General features: G+C 39.7%; 1 protein-coding gene across 2 annotated transcripts in view; it reads left to right on the top strand.

Annotated features, from left to right (window-relative positions):
- The window catches only part of FZD3 (frizzled class receptor 3), a 123,871-nt gene that overhangs the window by 14,788 nt on the left and 88,609 nt on the right, over positions 1 to 20,474 (top strand). For both annotated transcript variants that reach the window (XM_049865684.1, XM_049865685.1), the window contains exon 2: positions 2,294 to 2,819. In XM_049865684.1, coding sequence (XP_049721641.1) covers positions 2,631 to 2,819 — 189 coding nt within the window. In that variant the 5' untranslated portion in view covers positions 2,294 to 2,630. The remainder of the gene's footprint in view (positions 1 to 2,293; positions 2,820 to 20,474) is intronic.

The raw sequence follows: 20,474 nt of genomic DNA, 5'->3' as shown, positions 1-20,474 counted from the left end.
GCATATTTGAGAGACAGTTTTGCTGGATATATAATTCTTGGTTAGCAATTTTTTTTCTTTCAAGGCTTTATATATGTTGTCCCATTGCCTTCTTGCCTTCATGGTTTCTGCTCAGTAGCCAGAGCTTAGTCTTACTGACTCTCCTTTGTAGATGACTTTTCATTTATCCCTAGCCACTCTTAAAATTCTCTCTTTTTCTTTGGTTTTGGCAAGTTTGATTATAATACGTCTTGGTGACTTTCTTTTGGGATCTACCCTGTGTGGGGTTTGATGAGCTTCTTGGGTAGATATCTTCTCGTCTTTCATGATATCAGGGAAGTTTCCCACCAACAAATCTTCAATAATTCTCTCTGTATTTTCTGTTATCCCCCCGTTCTGGTACTCCAGTCACGCGTTGGTTACTCCTCTTGATAGAGTCCTATGTAATTCTTAGGGTTTCTTCATTTTTAAAAATTTCTCTTATCTGATTTTTCCTCGGATATGTTGGTGTCAAGTACTTTATCTTCAATCTCACTAATTCTGACTTCCATTCCCTCAGTTCTGCCCCTATAACTCTATTGAGTTGTCTAATTCTGAAATTTTATTGTTAATCTTTTGGATTTCTATTTGCTGTCTTTTTATGCCCCTGAGTGCCTGGGTAGAAGGAGTGTCCTGGTTCCCTAGAGCACGTTGGTGGGTGGGTTTTGTGGCCAGACTTTGGGCACCCAATGCTGTTGGCTGTAAGGACTGGGAGGCACCACTTATTCTTGGACCCCTGTTGTGGGTGGCTAAGTGGAGTGGGTGGAGCCACCAGTCCTCAGGCCCATGATGTGGGTAGGTGAGGACCCTGTTTAATGGGCAGGGCAGTGTCAAATGTCACAAATCTGGCACTCCCTCTTAGCTGTTGTAGTTGAAAATAGGCTTCAGGTATATACTGTATTGTACTATGCTGATGAGGGCCTACACTGTTGAAATGGACCCACACGGGTCTAGGCAGGGGTGAAAGGTAGTTGAAGTCTGTGGACCCCGTATGCCTGTGCCTAGGCAAAGGGGCAGTAGCGCCTGTCCTGAGGTTCCAGCTTAGGGGAGCTGGCAGATTTTTTTTTCCTGTTTGTTCATTTGTTCCCTGTCATTGGCTTGGGTACACGCAATGGGTCCTACTTCCGGCCAGGGGATGCAGCAGTTGCTGAAGCCAGACTGGGACCAGAGCTGAGTGAGGAGGGGGGTGGGTGAGGGGGAGAGAGGCATTTCCCAGAGCAGGAAGCGTTTTTTTGATCCTGTGCTGTAGGTTAGATGCTTGCACTTAACTTTTGCAGATCCAGTGCCACTTCCCCTGGCTCTGGAGGCCTGTGTAGACCTTCTGCTGCTCACTTTCTCCCAACATGGAAAACACGTCCCAAGTGCTATAGCTCGCCTTAGCCCATGTGTGCTAGCCAATCCAGCCTGCAGGGTGCTGGCCAGGTCTGATCTGGCAAATCCTTGCTGCTTCTGAACTGTCTTTCCCTCCTCCTGCCACTCAGTCCAACTCTTCAACTTTGTCTTTGATGTTCAGGGCTCCTAGCTTGTCATATATAATCTATCCACTTGTTTTTTGGGGTCTTTGTGGTAAGAGGGACCATGGAAAGCATCTGACTATTCCTCCATCTTGGCCCTGCCTCCTCAAATCAATGTAAAAATTCATTATTAACTATTAAAACATATAATGAATTTTAAATTAATAAGTTAGTTTGTAGGTATTACAGATATCATTTTAAATAAAGTTTATGCTAACAGCATAAGAATTTTACAAGATAAATCAATCAGATCTTGGGACAAATGAAAAACTGCTATTTTAAAACAGAAAGTTAAATGATGTGCTATAGCTTACATAACCAACAGAGAAGAGTATTAAATTTGTTCATAAATGCTGTTCAAGGATTGTTTTAGTGTATCTACAGCATAAGTGATAAAGCAGAAGAACTTTTAAAAAGCCAGTTGCCATCTAGTTGATTCTTACTCATGATGACCCCACGTGTGTCAGAGTAGAACTGTGCCCCGTAAGGTTTTCAGTGACTGATTTTTTGTAAGTGGATCACCTGACCTTTCTTCCGAGGGGCTGCTGGGTGGACTCCAATCTCCAATCTTGGTTAGCAACCGAGTATGTTAACCATTTGCACCACCAAGGAACTCCAGAAAAACTATACTGTATCTTTATGAGGTACTTATGTACGTTATCTATTTTGTCAGTATGTTATCGTTCATCAAAGAGTTTAAATATACAACATTTTGAGAGGAAATGGCTAATTTCCCTATTTCTTTTTTTAATATTTTTCAGATATTTTAATCACAGGAAGAAATAGCTCTTCACCTAAGATGGAATCTGTTGTTTGGGAATGTGGTTAATCAACTTGATATGTTGGCCAAATGTGCCCTACGTAACAAAATGAAAAGAAGAGACAAGATGATGTCATTTTCCCGTATTGTGAAACCAAAAACAAATGCCTTTTGTGAGACCAAGCTAACAAAGCTCTGACAGTGCAAAGAGCATTTAAGTGAAGAACTCAACAGTGAGATATAAAAGAAGTACTTTGAAGCTGAGACCTGCAGGGGTATAAAGATCTAAAAATATTGAATAGCCCTGATCATTCAAATCTCATTGAAATCCTGAAAGGATGGCTATGAGTTGGATTGTCTTCTATCTTTGGGCCTTGGCTATGTTTGTGGGATGCATAAGTGGGCATAGTTTGTTTTCTTGTGAACCTATTACCTTGAGAATGTGCCAAGATTTGCCTTATAATACTACCTTCATGCCTAATCTTTTGAATCATTATGACCAACAAACAGCAGCTTTAGCAATGGAGGTAAGAGTTGATCTATTCTTTGACATATCTTAGAAAATGACTCTTATTTGCCATGATAACTAATGAATATATCTGATAAACAACAGGAAGAATTTGTTATCTTTTATTTTGAAAGTATTATGTAACTGTATCTTATACATTTAAAACAATTATGTATTTAAGTTCAAACTCTGATAGTTTGAAGAATTTTCATGCTTGGGGATTGTTACTCTTGATTTATTTTTAGACATACTTTTATAAATAAATTTGAGTCACTGGAACATGGGCGATAATAGCCATTCAGGAGTTTAGAATTGTTCAAATTATGATATGATTATAAATAGAACCAAATAGACAGTTATTTGATTAATCATAAAATTTCAGATAAAGCACAATATAATATTATTCACAATTCAGTCATTAAGAGTTGAATCTAATGTGATTAAAAAAATGAGCTCTCTTATTCAATTTGAAGGCTGGTGATTTATAGTATTGGAATTTTCTTAAATACTTAAAGTGATTTCCTGGTCTTATCCCATTCACGTCAATTTAAAAATGATAACTCTCTAGCAGCAAAACAGCTTTTAAAGTTTTTGTGTTTTGAACTATCTGCTCTTGACCTCTCAGGATTTTATGTAAAATCATTGCCTTACTTGAATTTTCCTAGTGCTAACTCTCAGGCGCTTTTGTTAATGATTGTACTTTAGAAACTATGTCAAATTAATGCATATAGTTAATGATGGGCTTAAGTAAGTGTGTGTCTATCTATAATGGTTTTAGAATTGTGGACAAGAATATGTTTATCAGATAAGAATTGTTGTTGTTGTGTGCCATCAGGTCGATTTTGACTCATAGTGACCCTATATGACAGCGTAGAGCTGTCCTACAGGGTTTCTTGGGCTGTAGTCTTTACCGAAGTGGATCGCCAGGTCTTTTCTCTGGCATAGCTGCTAGTGGGTTCTAACAACCATCCTTTTGATTGGCAGCCAAAGGCTTAAACATTATGCCACCAGAGCTCCTTAAATAAGAGCTAGGAGGCAGTAAACAGTGGTGAAGAGGAGCATGGGCTTTGGAGTTGGACAAACCTAGGTTTGAAGTCTAGCTTAACTACTTCCTAGCTATATTACATTAGGCAAGTTATTTGTACTTTCTCACCATAGTTTCTTCACTTGTAGAATGGAGATAATAATACCTGCATCGCATAGATTTTTTTGTAAGGTAGGGAGTAAAACTCATGTATAAAGTATATGGCACATAGTAAGTACATGATAGCTTTTATAATTTATGTATATTTTCATACTATTGTGACTACATAATACATATAAGTTAAAAAAAATGATTTGTACTTTAGTCTTTAATCCATTTTTACAGTGCTTTTTTTAAGCAAATTGAAACCTACATGTTTTGGAATTCAGTTTATGGTAAAACTGAAAGGTTCATTACTTCAAAGTAGACTAACATCTCAGGGGACGTCTAGACCAATTGGCATAGCATGGTTCATAAGGACATTGTTCTGCATCCTACTTTGGTGAGTAGCGCCTGGCGTCTTGAAAGCTTGCAGGTAGCAATAAAAGATAGAGCTATTGGTCTCTTCCCATCTGGAGCAGAGGAGAATGAAGAAAACCAAAGACACAAGGAAGCAATTTGTCCAAAGGACTAGTGGCCCAGATGAACCATAGCCTCCACAAGCTTGAGACCAGAAGAACTAGATGGTGCCTGACTACCACTGACCACTTCGACCAGGATCACAAAAGAAAGTCCCAGTTAGAGCGGGAAAAAGATGTAGAACAAAATTCAAATTCATAAAAAAGACGAGACTTACTGGTCTGATGGAGAATAAAGGAACCGTTTGAGACTATAGACCTTAGATATCCTTCTAATTTGAAACTGAAGCCACTCACAGAGATCATCTCCCAGCCAAATAATGGACGGGCCTATAAAATAAACAATAACACACATAAGGAAAGTTCTCTGAAGAACAATCAACCATACAAGACCAAAAGGGCAACATCTGCCCAAAAGCAAAAATGAGAAGGCAGGAAGGTTCAAGAAAGTTGGACAAATGGAAACGGGAACTCAGGGGGAAATGGGTAGAGTGCTGACACATTGTGGGAATTGCAACCAATATAATGGAACAATTTGTATATAAACTATTGAATGGGAAATTACTCTGTAAACTTTCACCTAAAGCATAATAAAATGTTCAAAAACAAACAAATGGAAAAAAAAAAGTTGCCTGGGCAAATTTGTAGGAAAAAAAATCTGGGAAAATTATCAGGAAGATTATTATTCATAAATTTTGAAATATGAGGTTGGGGAAGGATCTTATATATCCCAAATATCTGAAAATGCCATAGAGGTTGAACAAAACATTTGCTACTCTTTTCCTGACTACACAAGAGCTAGTCCGTAAAGAGACTAGAGGCTGTATAGACTGTCATGAAAATGTGTATGTGTTTAACACAGTGCATTGGTTCCAGGCATTTTAATACATATTAAAGCCACCAATTTTTTCACCAAAAAAAATTGAAGTAGAAATACCTTTATTTCTAATGTCATTATAAATCATTTTAACTCCTTTGGAAATCAAATAGGGTAGTAAGAAGCAAATCATAAAGATGTTTGCACTGACTTTAGTTCAACTTCTGGCTTTGTCAGCTACTAGCTTTAAGATTTTGTATAAGTCACTTTCTTGATTCCTTCATTTCTTACCATAGTGAAAGGCAGTAATAATGAAAATACCTTGAAGGACTGTTACGATTACATGAGATTTTCATAAGGTAGCTAACACAATGCCTGGCATGCAATAGATGATTTGTAAATGTTAATCCTATTCCCAATTCCACTTCTCAGTTATCCTAGAAAGTACTAGGAAGAGAATGTATTTGCTCCAAATGAACTTGCATCCCTGGTTGTAGGTTCATAAGACATTCATAATGATGCTATGGTAGGTTATCTCTATCCACTTCTCAAAGATGCCCATGTAGTCTAGATACTTTATTGGCATCAGGGTTGCCTCTGTTTGAATTTCAGACGTTCTACGGAGAACACCAAAGTGGGTAATAATTTCCAAGAGAAGGCTCTGCTGATTTAAATAATGTTGGGGATAGTTGATAGTTGCATAATTGTCATATCAGGGCACTGATAGCGCTGACAGAAAGAATCATCAGACACAGTTTGAGGATGTAATATTAAGATGTGGAAACTCAGCAGACAACACAACATGCTTCAGGTGGAAGTAAGGCTTCTTGGGTCCTCACAAAGAATTATAGCTGTTGATGACACCTTACATCTTTATCCCTCTGTTGATTCAGAGACTCTGGATATGTCTTTGTGAGCTTTTACCAGGAACAAGTAATTGGAGCAAACAATTCCAGCTCATTCGTGAGTGTTCATTGTGAAACTGGATGAATTGAAAGATAATTTCCCAAGCGTAGCATCTTTCAGCAAACCCAGGCTTCAGGCCTGCCTAGGACCCATTCCTGTACAGAATGATGAGTGCCTGAACAAGCAGAATATGGACAGTGAGCTTTGGGTGTCCAGAGAAAGTGCAGAATCTGGGCTGTTTCAAATTTGATTATTCAGAATCAACAAATTGGATATTCTGTCATTGTTTATGGAGGATTCCTGGTCTATACTTTCACTGGAACTGGGACAGACTTAAATAAATATGGTGTCAGCTCATTAAGGTAGAAAAGGAAAGAAGATCCTTGCTAATATGTTTTTTTTTTTTTTCTCTATCCTACCTTTCAAAACATGCACCAAAAACCAAACCCATTGCCGTCAAGTTGATTCCAACTCATAGTGACCATATAGAACAAAGTAGAACTGCCCCGTAGGGTTCCCAAGGAATGGTTGGTGGATTCCAACTGCCGACCTTTTGTTTAGTAGCCTGAGCTTTTAACTACTGTGCCACCAGGGCTCCTGATACCCTTTATAAACAATTATTTGTGGGGCAGGAGGAGAGGAACAAGTGAGAGTAAAGGTTAGCAGCCATAGATCACCGTAGCTCTTAACCTCTGTGCCACCAGGGCTCCAATTGAAAAAATTTTCCTCATTCCTAAGTTTCCCAGGCCATTTTGAGCTGCCCAAGCTGTTAAGTAAAATTTTGGGAGCTGACCAGCATGTGACTGTAAACAATACATTGTCAGTTACTGTCTTTACATATTATCAGGTATTTATGACTTCAGTGGTAATAAAAGGTCTGGGTAGCATTTTTTCCTGTATTGAATAATTAAATAGAGTGGAAAGGAACAATTTAGTGGAAAAAACACTACAATAGGGATAGAACACTTGGTATTCTGCCACTAAGTGACTTTGTGACCTCTTTGTGTTGATGATTTCCTCTAGCAAATGAAGTTTTTCCTTGTCTGTTTTACAGGGTTGCTAAGAGAAGTGACGTGTATATTAAAGAACTTAAAAAAAAAAAGTATTGTGCTTTAGGTGAAAGTTTATAGCACAAAGTAGTTTTTCATTAAAAAATTTTATACACAAATTGTTTTGTGACATTAGTTACAATCCCCACAATGTGTCAGCCCTTTTCCACTTTCCCTTTCCACTGTAAGTGCTCCGTGTCCATTCATTCAGTTTTGCCGTCCCTTCCTGCCTTCTTGTCTTTGCTTCTGGGCAGGTGTTGCCCATTTGCTCTTGTATACTTGATTGGACTAAGAAGCATATTCCTTACATGCATTATCATTTGTTTTATGGGCGTATCTAATCTTTGGGTGAAAGGTGGACTTTGGGCCTTCAGTTCTGAGTTAGCAGGGTGTCCATGGGCCAAAGCCTTGGGGGTTCCTCCAGTTACCATCAGAACAGTAAGTCTGGTCTTTTTTTCATGAATTTGAATTTTTTTCTACATTTTTTCCCTGCTCTGCCGGGGACCCTCTATTGTGATCCCTGTCACAGAGATCAGTGGTGGTAGCCGGGCACCATCTAGTTGTTCTGGGCTCAGGGTAGTGGAGGCTGTGGTTCATGTAGTCTGTTAGTTTTTCGAACTAATATTTCCTTGTGTCTTTGGTTTCCTTCACTCCACTTTGAATATAATGGGACCAGTAGGTGTATCTCAGACAGCTGCTTGCAAGCTTTTAAGACCAGACGCTACTCAGCAAAGTAGGATGTAGAACATTTTCTTTATGAACTATGTTATACTAATTGACCTAGATGTTCCCCTAGACCATGATCCCTAGCCTCAACCCCATCTGTAGGATATATCCCTAAGAGTTGAATAGCTGGATCATATGGTATTTCTATTTTGAGCTTTTTAAGGAAGCACCATATCATTTTCTGAAATGGTTGTACCATCTACATTCCCACCAGCAGTGTATAAGAGTTCCAGTCTCCCTGCAACCTCTCCGACATTTGTTATTTTCTGCTTTTTTTTTTTTTAATTCATGCTAGTAATGTTGGGGTAAGATGGTATCTCATTGTGGTTTTGACTTGCATTTCTCTAATACGACCTTGCTTGCCAAAAGTGAAGAGGACTTGAAGCCCTTACTGATGAAGTTCAAAGACTACAGCCTTCAGTATGGATTATACCTCAACATAAAGAAAACTGAAATCCTTACAACTGAACCAATAGGCAACATCAGGATGAATGGAGAAAAGATTGAGAATGTCAAGGATTTCATTTTACTTGGATCCATAGTCAACACCCATGGAAGTAGCAGTCAAGAAACCAAAAGATGCATTGCATTGGGCAAGTCAGCTGCAAAAGACCTTTTTAAAGTGTTGGAAAGCAAAGATGTCACCTTGAGGACTCAGGTGCACCTGACCCAAGCTGTGATGTTTTCAATCGCCTCATATGCGTGTTAAAGCTGGACAATGAATAAGGAAGACCGAAAAAGAATTGACACCTTTCAATTGCGGTGTTGACGAGGAATATTGGATATACTATGGACTGCCAAAAGGGCGAACAAATCTGTCTTGGAAGAAGTACAACCAGAATGCTCCTTAGAAGCAAGGATGGCGAGACCACATCTCAAATGCATCTTACATACTTTGGACATGTTATCAGGAGGGATCAGTCCTCGGAGAAGGACATCATGCTTGGTAAAGTAGAGGGTCAGCAAAAAAAGAGGAAGACCCTCAATGAGATAGATTGACACAGTGGCTACAACAGTGGGCACAAGCATAGCAACGATTGTGAGGATGGCGCAGGACCCGGTAGTTTCATTCTGTTATGCACAGGGTCGTTATGAGTCAGAATCAGCTCAACAGCACCTAGCAACAACAGTAGCTAATGATAGTGAGTATTTCCTTATGTGTCTATTAGCTGTCTGAATGTCTTCTTTGGCGAAGTGACTGTTCATCTTTTGCCCATTTTTCAATTGAGTTACTTGTCCTCTTGTTGTTGAGGTGTTGAAAAATTCTGTAGATTTTAGAGATTAGACCCTTGTTGGATATGTTGTAGCCAAAAAATTTTTCCCAACCTGTAGATTCTCTTTTTACTCCTTTGATCGTGTCTTGTTGAGCATCAGTGTTTAATTTTTAGGAGTTCCCAGTTATCTAGTTTCTCTTCTGACGTATGTGCATTGTTAGTTATGTTTTGTATTGTATTTATGCCATGCATTAGGGCCTCAAATGTTGTCCCCATTTTTTATTCCATTATCTTTATCGTTTTAGATTTTGTATTTAGATCTTTGATCCATTTTGAGTTAGTTTTTGTGTATGGTGTGAGGTATGGATCCTATTTCTTACAGATGGATATTCAGTTTTGCCAGCGCCATTTGTTAAAAAGACTGTCTTTTCCCCGTTTCAGAGCAGTGGTTGAGAGCTTGGCTGCTAACCAAAAGGTCAGCAGTTTGAATCCACCAGCCACTCCTTGGAAACCCTATGGGGCAATTCTGCCCTGTCCTATAGGGTCGCTATGAGTCAGAATCAACTTGATGACAATGGGATTTTTGGTTTTTGGTCCTTTGTCAAAAATCAGGTAACTGTAGATGGATGGATTTACATCTGGGTTCTTGATTCTGTTCTATTCGCCTATGTGTCTGTTGTTGTACCAGTACCAGACTGTTTTGACTGTGGTGGCTGTATGGTAGGTTCTGAGATCAGGTGGTTCAAGGCCTCCTGCTTTGTTTTTTTTCCTTCAGTAATACTTTGCTTATCTGGGTCCTCTTTCCTTTCCATATAAATTTGGTGATTATTTTTTCCATCTCATTAAACAGTGTTCCTGGTTTTGGGATCAGAATTGCATTATATCTGTAGATAACTTTGGGTAGGATTTACATTTTCACAATGTTAGAGTCTCCCTATCCATGAGTGTGATATGTTTTTGCATTATTTTACGTTTCTTGTGATTTCTTACAATAGTGTTTTGTGGTTTTCTTTGTATGGGTCTTTTATATCTGTGGTTAGGTTTATTCCTGAGTATTTTATCTTTTTAGGGGCTATTATACATGGTATTGTTTTTCTGATTTCCTTTTTTGTAGTTCTTGGTGGTGGTGTATAAGAATCCAACTGATTTTTATATGTCAACCTTATATCTTGCTACTCTGCTGGATCTTTCTATTAGTTCCAGTAGTTTTCTTGTGGAATTTTGGGGGTTCTGTATGTATAGGATCTTATCATCTGTGAATAGGGATAGTTTTACTTGGTCTTTTCCAATTTGGATGCCTGTTATTTCTTTTTCTTGCCTTACTACTCTAGCTAGGACTTCCAGTACAATGTTAGATAGGATTTGTGATAAATGGCATTCTTGTCTTGTTCCTGTTTTCAGGAGAATGCTTTCAGCCTCCCTCCATTGAGAATGATGTTGGCTGTTGGTTTTGCATTGATGCCCTTTATTGTGTTGAGGTATTTCCCTTCTGTTGCTATTTTATTGAGAGTTTTTATCAGGAATGGGTATTTGACTTTATCAAATGCCTTTTCTGCATTGATTGAGATGATTATGTGATTTCTTTTGTTTTTGTGGTAGAGTGCATTGATTGATTTTCTAATGTTGAACTGTACTTGCATAACTGACATAAATCCCACTTGGTCATGATGTGTTGTTTTTTTGATACGATGCTAAGTTCTCTTGACTAGAATTTTGTTAGAATCTGTTGCAAAATACCTCTTTAAAGTGTTAAAAAGCAAAGATGTCACTTTGAGGTAAAGGTGTGCCTGACCCAAGCCATGGTATTTTCACTGGCCTCAAATGCATCCAAAAGCTGGACAATGAATGAGGAAGATCAAAGAAGAATTGATACATTTGAAACATGGTATTGGCAAAGAATATTGAATATAGAATGGATTGCTAGAAGAAGGAACAAATCTGTCTTGAAAGAAGTACAGTCAAAATGCTCCTTAGAAGCAAGGATGGCAAGACTTCGTCTCACGTACTTTGAACATATTATCAGGAGGGGCCAGTCTCTGGAAAACATGTTGTTATCATGCTGGGTAAAGTAGAGGGTCAGCAAAAAAGAGGAAGACCCTCGACAAGATGGACTGACACAGTGGCTGCAACAGTGGGCTCAAGCATAATGATTGTGAGGATGGTGCAGGACTGGGCAGTGTTTTGTTCTATTGTACGTAGGGTCGCTATGAGTCAGAACTGACTTGACAGAACCTAACAACAACAGAATTTTGTTGAGAATTTTTGCATCTGTACTCATGAGAGATAATTGGTCTGTAATTTTCTTTTTGGTGGTACCTTTGCGTAACTTTGGTATCAGGATTATGCTGACTTCACAGCATGTGTTCCTTTTTCTATGCTGCGAAGTAGTTTGAGTACTCTTCTCTGAATATTTGGTAGAAGTCTCAATGAAGCCGTACGGGTCAGGGTGTTTTTTTATTGTTGGAGTTTTTTATTACCTCATCAATCTCTTTTCTTGTTATGGGTCTGTTCTGATTTTCTATCTCAGTATGTGTTAGCTTAGGTAGGTACTGTGTTTCTAGAAATTAGTCCATTTCCTCTAGTCTCAGAAATTTGTTCGAGTATGGTTTTTCATAGTATTCTGTTATGATCCTTTTCATTTCATTTGGGTCTGTTGTAACGTTCTGCATCTCATTTTTATATGGGTTATTTTGCTTCCGCTCCTGTTTTTTTTTTTTTTTTCCTTTAGTTTGTCCAGTGGTTTGTTAATTTTATTGATCTCTTCAAAAACCAACTTTTGGTCTCGTTGATTCTTTCTATTGTTTTTCTGTTCTCTATTTCTTTTATTCCTGATCAAATTTTTCTTATTTCCAATCTTCTGGTGACTGTAGGCTTCCTTTGGTGTAAACTTTGTGTTTGTTCAAGCTGTAGGCTACTGTTTTAATTTTGGCCTGTTCTTCTTTTTGATGTGTGCATTTATTGCTATAAATTAATCTCAGAGCACTGCCTTTGCTGTGTCCTGAAGGTTTTGTGTGATGTGTTTTCATTCTAAGAATTTTTTTTATTGCCTTTTTCATTTCTTGTATTAACCCGCTGCCGTCGTGTTTCTTGTATTACCCACTTGTTTTTAAGCAAGGTGTTATTCAGTTTTCATGTATTTGATTTTTTTTTTCTTGCTCTGCTTGTTATTGATTTCTTCTTTTATGGCATTGTGATCAGAGAGAATGCTTTGTAGTATTTCGATGTTTTGTATTTTATTGAAGGTTACTTTGTGGCCTAAAATGTGGTCTATTTTGGAGAATGTTCCGTGTGCGTTGGAAAAGAATGTATACTTCTGTTGTTAGGTGGAGTGTTCCATATATGTCTGTGAGGTCAAATTGGTTGTTTTTAACGTTTAGATCTTCTGTATCTTTGTTGAGTTTCTTTCTAGATGTTCTGTCCTTTACCGAGACTGGTGTGTTGAAGTCTCCTACTTTGTTGTGGAACTGTTTCTCTTTTCAGTGCTGTTAGAGTTTGTTTTATATGTATTTTGGAGCCCTGTCATTGGGTATATAGATATTTATTAAGGTTATGTCTTCTTGGTGAATTGTCCCTTTAATCATTACATCATGTCCCTCCTTGTCTTCTATGATGGATTTTTCCTTGAAGTCTATTTAATCTGAGATTGGTATTGCCACTCCTCCTCTTTTTTGGTTGCTGTTTGCTTGATATATTTTTTTCCCATACTTTGATTTTTAATGTATTTGTGGTTTTTTTTTTTTGTAAGATATGTCTCTTTTAGACAGCATATTGATCGGCCATGCTTTTTTAATCCATTCTGCCAGTCTCTGTCTCTTTACAGGTGCATTTAAGTTATTTACATTCAGTGTGGTTATCGATAGGTATGAGTTTACTGCTGCCATATTGTAGTGCTTTTTTGTGTGTGGTTCCGGCATTTTCTTTGTTCCTCTTACTTTCCTGTGCTGAATTCCTTTTGTTTGTGGATTTTCTTTTCTTTAGTTTTTATAGATTTAGATTTTGTCATTACTGAGATCTTATGTTTTTCTTCTTTTTTATTCTGAGGAATAGGTTTGTTAACTTTCTTTGTGATTACCTTGAAATTTATCCTTACCTTCCTAAGTTTGAACCGGTCTTTCGTTATGTGATAATTGCCTTACTTCGTCTCTGTTTGAAAGTTCTGTACCTACACCGTTTATTCCCACTTTTATTGTTTTGACATTTTAGTCATTTACAGATTGATGTCTCACTTTCCCTGTTTTAAGTCTTTTGGCTTTATTTTATTATAGAGAGTTCTTCACCTAGATTGTTATCTGGCTGATGCTGTACTGTGTTCTAGACTCCACTTGTCTGGTGTTGTTGGTTCTCTAACCAAAGGACTCCTTTCAGTATTTGTAAGTTTGGTTTGGTTTTTACACATTCTCTTAATTTCTTTTTATCTGGAAATGTCCTAAATTTGCCATGGTATTTGAGAGGAGAGCTTTGCAGGATATATTATTCTTGGTTGGCAGCTTTTTTTCTTTCAAGATTTTATATATGTCATCCCATTGCCTTCTTGTCTGCCTAGTTTCTGCTAAGTAATCAGAACTTAATCTTATTGTTTTCTCTTTGCATGTGACTTTTTTTTTCTCAAACTGCTCTCAGGATTCTTTTTTTGTCTTTGGTTTTGGCTAGTGTGATTATGATATGTGTTTGTGAATTTCTTTTGAGGTCTATCCTATATGGGGTTCATTGAGCATCTGGGATGGTCAGCTTTTCATTTTTTATGATATTTGGGAAGTTTTCTACCAGCACATCTTCAAAAATCTTCTCTGTGTTTTCCATTTCCTCCCCCTCCGTCCCCCCCCCGCCCCGTTCTGGTATTCCGATCACGTGCAAATTTCTGCTCTTCGTTGTGTCCCACATAATTCTTAGGTGTCCTTCGTTTTTCTTCATTCTTTCTCCTGGTTTTTCCTCAAGGAATGTGGCGTCCATTGATTCATCTTCAATCTTGATATTTCTGACTTCCGTTGTTTCAGGTTTTCTCCTAAGCCTTCTACTGACTTGTCCATTTCTGAAACTTTGTTGTTTGTTGTTTGGATTTCTAGTTGCTGTTTTTGTATGATTTCTAGTTGTTTATTTATTTAGATGTTTTGTGCCTGTATTAACTTCCTGAATTCTGTTGCTTTGTCTGTGTTTTTCCTTGATTTGGGGCTTTTTTTTTTTTTAGTGGACATGTGTGTGTTTTCCATGATATTGCCTATTTTTTTCTTCATTTTCTTTGTGTTTTCCTTGATCTCTTTCCTAATCTCTTGGAGAACCATGAGTGTTGCTCTTTTGAATTCCATATCAGTTAGTTCCACTGCCTTTTCTTCTGCTGGAAGGTCATCTGATTCTTTATTTTTGTCACTTTCTGGAGCCATCTTGTCCTGCATTTTATATGGTCTTCTGTCTCTGAGACATTAAGGCATTATTTTCTTTGTTTATCGATTGTATGTTGGTTTGTGTTCCTGCTTCTTTGTTTTGTTTCGATATGTCAGGGCAGGTGGGCCAGGTGTGCTTTGCTGCTTGCTTGTCTGTGGGCATGATAGCTCTCATCACCTTTTCTGGGTTAGCAGAGCTTCAGGAGGTAGGCTAAGTCTGATGTGCTGTACATTCTTTTGGTGAGGTGGCTGAAGGTAGAGTGGGCAGGCACTGTCTGGCTCCTGATGTTGGTCCAGTGGTGTTGGAGTGTTCACAGTCCCTCATCAGATAGGTGAGGGTGTCAGACAGGGAGTAGTATGGTTTCTTTTCCCTCTGTTTAGCAGCTGATTGAGTGGCAGAAGGGGAGGGGCAGTGTGGGTCCAGTGTGGCGGTGGGCCTGAGCTTGGGATGCCCTAGCCACGGCAGCATGTTGAGGGCCAGCAGAAAGGGAGGTGGGGTATATGACTAGGTTGAGAGGACAAAGAAAAAAGAGAAAGGAGAAAAGGGGGTAGTTGGCAGGTGGGGACAGGATGAGACTGGGGGCCAGCAGGACAGGGGGAGTTGGTGTACAGGGGTAGGTAGGAAGTATAAAGCAGCTGGCCAGTGGGTCTCTAGCCGTGGTACTGTGGCATGGCCCAGCGGGAAGGGGGTAAGTAGTTTATGGATCTAGGTGGGAGGCAAAGAAAGAATAAAATATAAAATGCCACAGTGGGAACTGGCAAGTGGGGGTGAATGGGATCCAGAGTGGTGGCAGGCCGGTAGCTCTCTACCCATAGCAATGCAGTGAGTCTTGGCAGGAAGGGGTAGAGGTGGAGTACAGGGCTAGGTGGGAGGGGAATGAAAAAGTAGGGAAAAAAGAAAGAAAAAAAGAAACCAGAACGGTGGGAGCTGTTGAGTGGGAATGGTACAGACCGGGAGTGGCAGTGGGCTGGTGCCTGTACAGCCAAGGCAATGCATAGTGGAAATGAATAGAGGTGGGATACCAGGCTAGGTGGAAGGGAGAAAGAAAAGGAGGAAAGAGAAAAGTAAATAAACTAAAATGGTGTGGTGGGAGCTGGTGGGTAAGGCTAGGGAGTCCCAGGCTGGCGGCAGGTTATCTCTCTACCTGCAGTGGTCATGGTGGGAAGGGGTAAAGGCGATGTATAATACCCGGTGGAAGGGAGAAAGAAAAGAAAGAAAGGGAAAAAGGGGAAGGGGGCAGCAGGAGCCAGTGGGTGCTGGTGGGGAGGACCTGGCTTATGGTGGGCCAGCGTCTCTCTAGCCAAAGCTGTACAGCATGGCCTGGTGGGAAGGGGTAGAGGTGGGATACGGGGCTAGGTAGAAGGGAGAACGAAGAGGAAGAAAGAGAAGGAAAAAAATAATTAAAAAAAAAAATGATGCAGCAGGTGCTGGTGGGTGGGGTTAGGTGGTCCTTGCTGGTGGTGGGCTGGTGTGTCTCTAGCCAAGGTGGCATGGCATTGCTCAGCAGGAAGGGGTGGAGGCAGGGTACGTGGCTAGGTGTGAGGGGAAAGAAAAGGAAGGAAGGAGAAAAAATGTATGTATATATGGCACAGCTGGAGCCTGCACGTGGGGGTGAGGTGGCCCTGGGCTGGTGGAGGGCCAGTGCTTCTTTAGCCAAGGCAGCATGGTATGGTCTGATGGTAAGGGGTAGAGGTAAGGTACAGTCTAGGTGGGAGAGAGGAAGAAAAGGCACAAAATGGTGTTGCAGGAGTCAGCAACTCTGGGTAGGGTGGACCCGGGCTGTCAGTGGGCTGATGTCTCTACCTTTGCCTAGCCAATGTGGTGCAGCACCGCGTGGCCCAGTGGCAAGGAGTTAGCGATAAGGTATGGGCTGGGTGGGAGAGAGAAAGAAGATGAGGAAAGGGGGGTGTCATGGATTGAATTGTGTCCCCCCACAAAATATGTGTCAAGTTGGTTAGGCCATGATTCCCAGTACTGTGTGGTTGTCCTCCATTTTGTAATTGTAATTTTATGTTGAGAGAATCAGGGTGGGATTGTAATACCACTCTTACTTAGGTCACCTCCTCGATCTGAGGTAAAGGGAGTTTCCTTGGGGTGCAGCCTGCACCACCTTTTATCTCTCAAGAGATGAAAGGGAAGCAAGCAGAGAGTGGGGGACCTCATGCCACCAAGAGAGCAGTGCTGGGAGCAGAGCGTGTCCCTTGGACTCGGGGTCCCTGGGCAGAGAAGCTCCTAGTCTGGGGGAAGATTGATGAGAAGGCCGACAGAGAGAAAAACCTTCCCCTGGAGTTGACACCCTGAATTTGGATTTTTAGCCTAATTACTGTGAGAAAATAAACCTCTCTTTGTTAAAGCCATCCACCTGTGGTATTTCTGTTATAGCAGCACTAGATAACCAAGACAGGGCGAAAAAAGTTGTGGCAGGAGCTGGCAGAGCTGACCTGGGCTGATGGCAGGCTGGTAGCTCTCTTGCCAAAGCATGGCCCTTTGGGAGAGGTGTTGGTGTACAGGGCAGAGTGGTAAGGGGTAGGAAAATGTGTTTTCCTGGTTATCGGGTGCTTTGTCTCCTGTTGGGAGCTCTGTGAAGTTGCTTTCCAATACTTTCTGTCTGGGGTCATTGATGGCTGTGCTCCAAGATGGCGAGCCTGCACCACGTGAGTTGGCAGGGGACCTCCACTCTCTATCTCTCTTTGTTCTCTGTTTTCCTTCTCTTTCTTCTTCTATTTGGTGTTTGATCTATTTCTTTATCCCTTCATTTGATGTTTAGGGTTCTAGGATTGACGTTTGTATCTGTTGTACTTAGTTTTTCGGGTCTTTGCTGCAGAGGGACAGCATGATGTGTCTGTCTAGGGTGCCATGTTGGCTCTGCTTCCTGTTAATGAACTTGGAAAAGTTAAAGTGCTTTGTGAATACAGAATATTATTCTTTGTTGCCTGTCACCCAATTCTTTAATTTCAGTCAGTATGTGGAAAGGACTGAAGTTGTAAAGGATTTCATTTTATTTGGATCCGTAGTCAATGCCCACGGAAGCAGCAGTCAAGAAATCAAATGACATATTGTATTGGGGAAATCTGCTGGGGGGAATAAAAACAAAAACTTCTTGCCATCAAATTGAATCCTACTCATAGAGACCCTGTAAGACAGAGTAGAACTGCCCCATAGGGTTTCCAAGGAGCAGCTTGTGGATTCAAACTGCTGACCTTTTGGTTAGCACCCAAGCTCTTGACCACTGTGCCACCAGGGCTCAAGATGTCACTTTGAGGACTAAGGTACACCTGACCCAAGCCATGGTATTTTTAATCGGCTCATATGCATGTAAAAGTTGGATAATGAATAAGGAAAACTGAAGAAGAATTGATGCCTTTGAATTATGGTGTTGTTGGAGAATATTGAATATACCCTGGGCTGCCAGAAGAATGAACAAGTCTATCTTGGAAGAAGTACAGCCAGAGTGCTCCTCGGATGTGATGATGGCGAGACTTTGTCTCAGGTACTTTGGACATGTTGTCAGGAGGGACCAGTCCCTGGAGAAGGACATCATGCTTGGTAAGGTAGAGAGTCACTGAAAAAGAGGAAGACCTTCAGCGACATGGATTGACACAGTGCCACAACAATGGGCTCAGACGTAGCAATGATCGTGAGGATGATGCAGGACTGGATAGTGTTTCATTCTGTTGTAAATAGAATTGCTATGAGCCGGAAGCGACTTGACAGCATTAAATAGAATTGCTATGAGCTGGAAGCGACTTGACGGCAGCTAACACAGCACTTAACAACGACAGGTGGAAAGGAGCAATCTTTAATATTTTAAGAGGTAGTTTGATTGTCTGCTCTTTTTTTTCTTTTTTCTCCCCCCTCCAGAAATTAGGCTTATATAGGATAATCAGAGAAAAAGCTCCTGGGATGGTTTGTGTTTGCCTCCATTTACTGTTTTCCTTTCTCATTAAAACATTCTCCTTAAAGATTTTCTATTATTTAAGTTTTTTTGTTTGTTTTTTTAATGGAGCATGGCAGGCTGCCAGCAGAATAGATACTACCCTGGTGGCGTAGTGGTTAAGTTCTATAGCTGCTAACCTAAAGGTCAGCAGTTCAAATCCACCAGGCGCTCCTTGGAATCTCTAGGGGACAGGTCTACTCTGTCCTGTAGGGTCGCTAAGAGTTGGAATCGACTCAATGGCAACAGGTTTTTTAGTGGGAAAAGTCTAAAAGCCTTGGTATCCTGTATGGTTCATTAAGAATAAGTCGTGTTTGAACCAGCGTCCTAGTTATCCAAACTCAGGTTTTTTTTTTAAAAACTTTTTATAAGGAAAATTTCAGTTATATACAAGTATAGGAAGAATAGCAGAATGAGTGCATGTGCCCATCATGCATTTTCAAAAATTATCAACTCTAGCTAGTCTTGTTTCATCTGTGACTGCACCCATCCCCCTCCAACGGGCTTAAACCTGTTGCTGTTCAGTTGATTCCGACTTATAGAGACCCTATAAGACAGAGTAGAACTACCCCGTAGGGTTTTCAAGGAGCACCTGGTGGATTTCGAACTGCTGACCTTTTGATTAGCAGCCAAGTTCTTAACCACTGCATAACAACCGGGTTTCTTGGAAGCACATCCCAAACACCATAATTCCATCCACAAATATTTTAGAATACTGACTCTTTTAAAATGTATAGCTACAACACCTTTCTCACTTGTAAACAAATAGTACTTCCACATTATCATCAAATATTCAATTAATGTTTTGTAATCTTTTTATAGTTGGTTTTGTCAAATCAGGGTTTATACATAGTATTCAATTGATATATCTCTTAAGTCTCTTTAATTTTTAGGTTCCTATTCCCTCTTCTCGCCTCCTTTTTTCTTGTAATATGTTTTCCCTATAGAATTTCTCACAATCTGAATTTTACTTATTGCATCTTTGTGGTATTTACCATGGTCTTCTATTTTCTACAGACCAAGCAGATATAAAGGCTTGATTAGATTCAGGTTTGATTTTTTTTGAAAGAGTACTTCGCAGATGATATATAACATACTTCTGCCAGGAAGCACGTAATGTCAGGTTGTCACTCTTTTTGTAATGTTAGCAGCCATTGATGATCATTTTCTCCATCAATTATTTTATTAGGGGTTTGCAAGAGGGTGATATTCTCTTCATTTTATCAGCTGGTATACTTCTATAAATAGAAACTTTCCCTAATCAGCTATTGGGTTACTCTGATTTACAGTTTATATAAGAGGGTCACGATAAATACTTGATTCTTCCCCTTTACTTACAAGTTTTTAGAGGAACAAATTAATTGCCAAGTACCTTCCAATGAGTTTTTTCTTTTTTTTTTTTTTAATTATCTTTATGTACTGATGGATTTTAATACATTGCAGTTGTTATTACTATTGGTGCTCAGAATGTTCCATCTTTGCAGTGGGAGCCTCCTCAAGGTATTCCAGTGTTTTTTTGACACCACCTGGTCTTTGATAGTTTATTTTTGTTTTGGTATGATCCAACTTCAGTTTATAAAATTCTGCCTCTAGCCTTGAATCAGCCATTTCTCTAGGGAGTTACAGATTACTTTCAGAAATGACAGAGACCACAGTCTGGTGGTCTCTTAAGCCTATTAATACTAGATTGGCCTTTATATTTGTTCTGTTTTGTTTTATAGTGAAACTTTGTTATACACACATTATGTACTTTCACAATAACAATAGCAATATTATTACTAACAATATAGTTACTGAAAACTGTTGAAGATGTTACTTCTTTTTGTCCTTAGAGATCTATCTCACTCAGGATGTTCAGGTAGTCCCTGACTTATGGTGTCTTCGAGTTACAATGAAACACATTTAGGACCATCTGTTTGTTTTGTTTTTTGTATATCTTATCATTAGTAATACAATGTTGCGGCATAATTTGCTGCTGTTATTCTCAGATATTCACTGGGAGATGTTTATGGGTAATGTCTCCAGCCCCAAAAGGCATATAAAGGTT

Source organism: Elephas maximus, chromosome 22 (assembly GCF_024166365.1).
Source record: "Elephas maximus indicus isolate mEleMax1 chromosome 22, mEleMax1 primary haplotype, whole genome shotgun sequence".
NCBI lineage: Eukaryota > Metazoa > Chordata > Mammalia > Proboscidea > Elephantidae > Elephas > Elephas maximus.
Note: the sequence above shows the minus strand (reverse complement) of the source record. Positions and strands in the feature narration are given on the sequence as shown.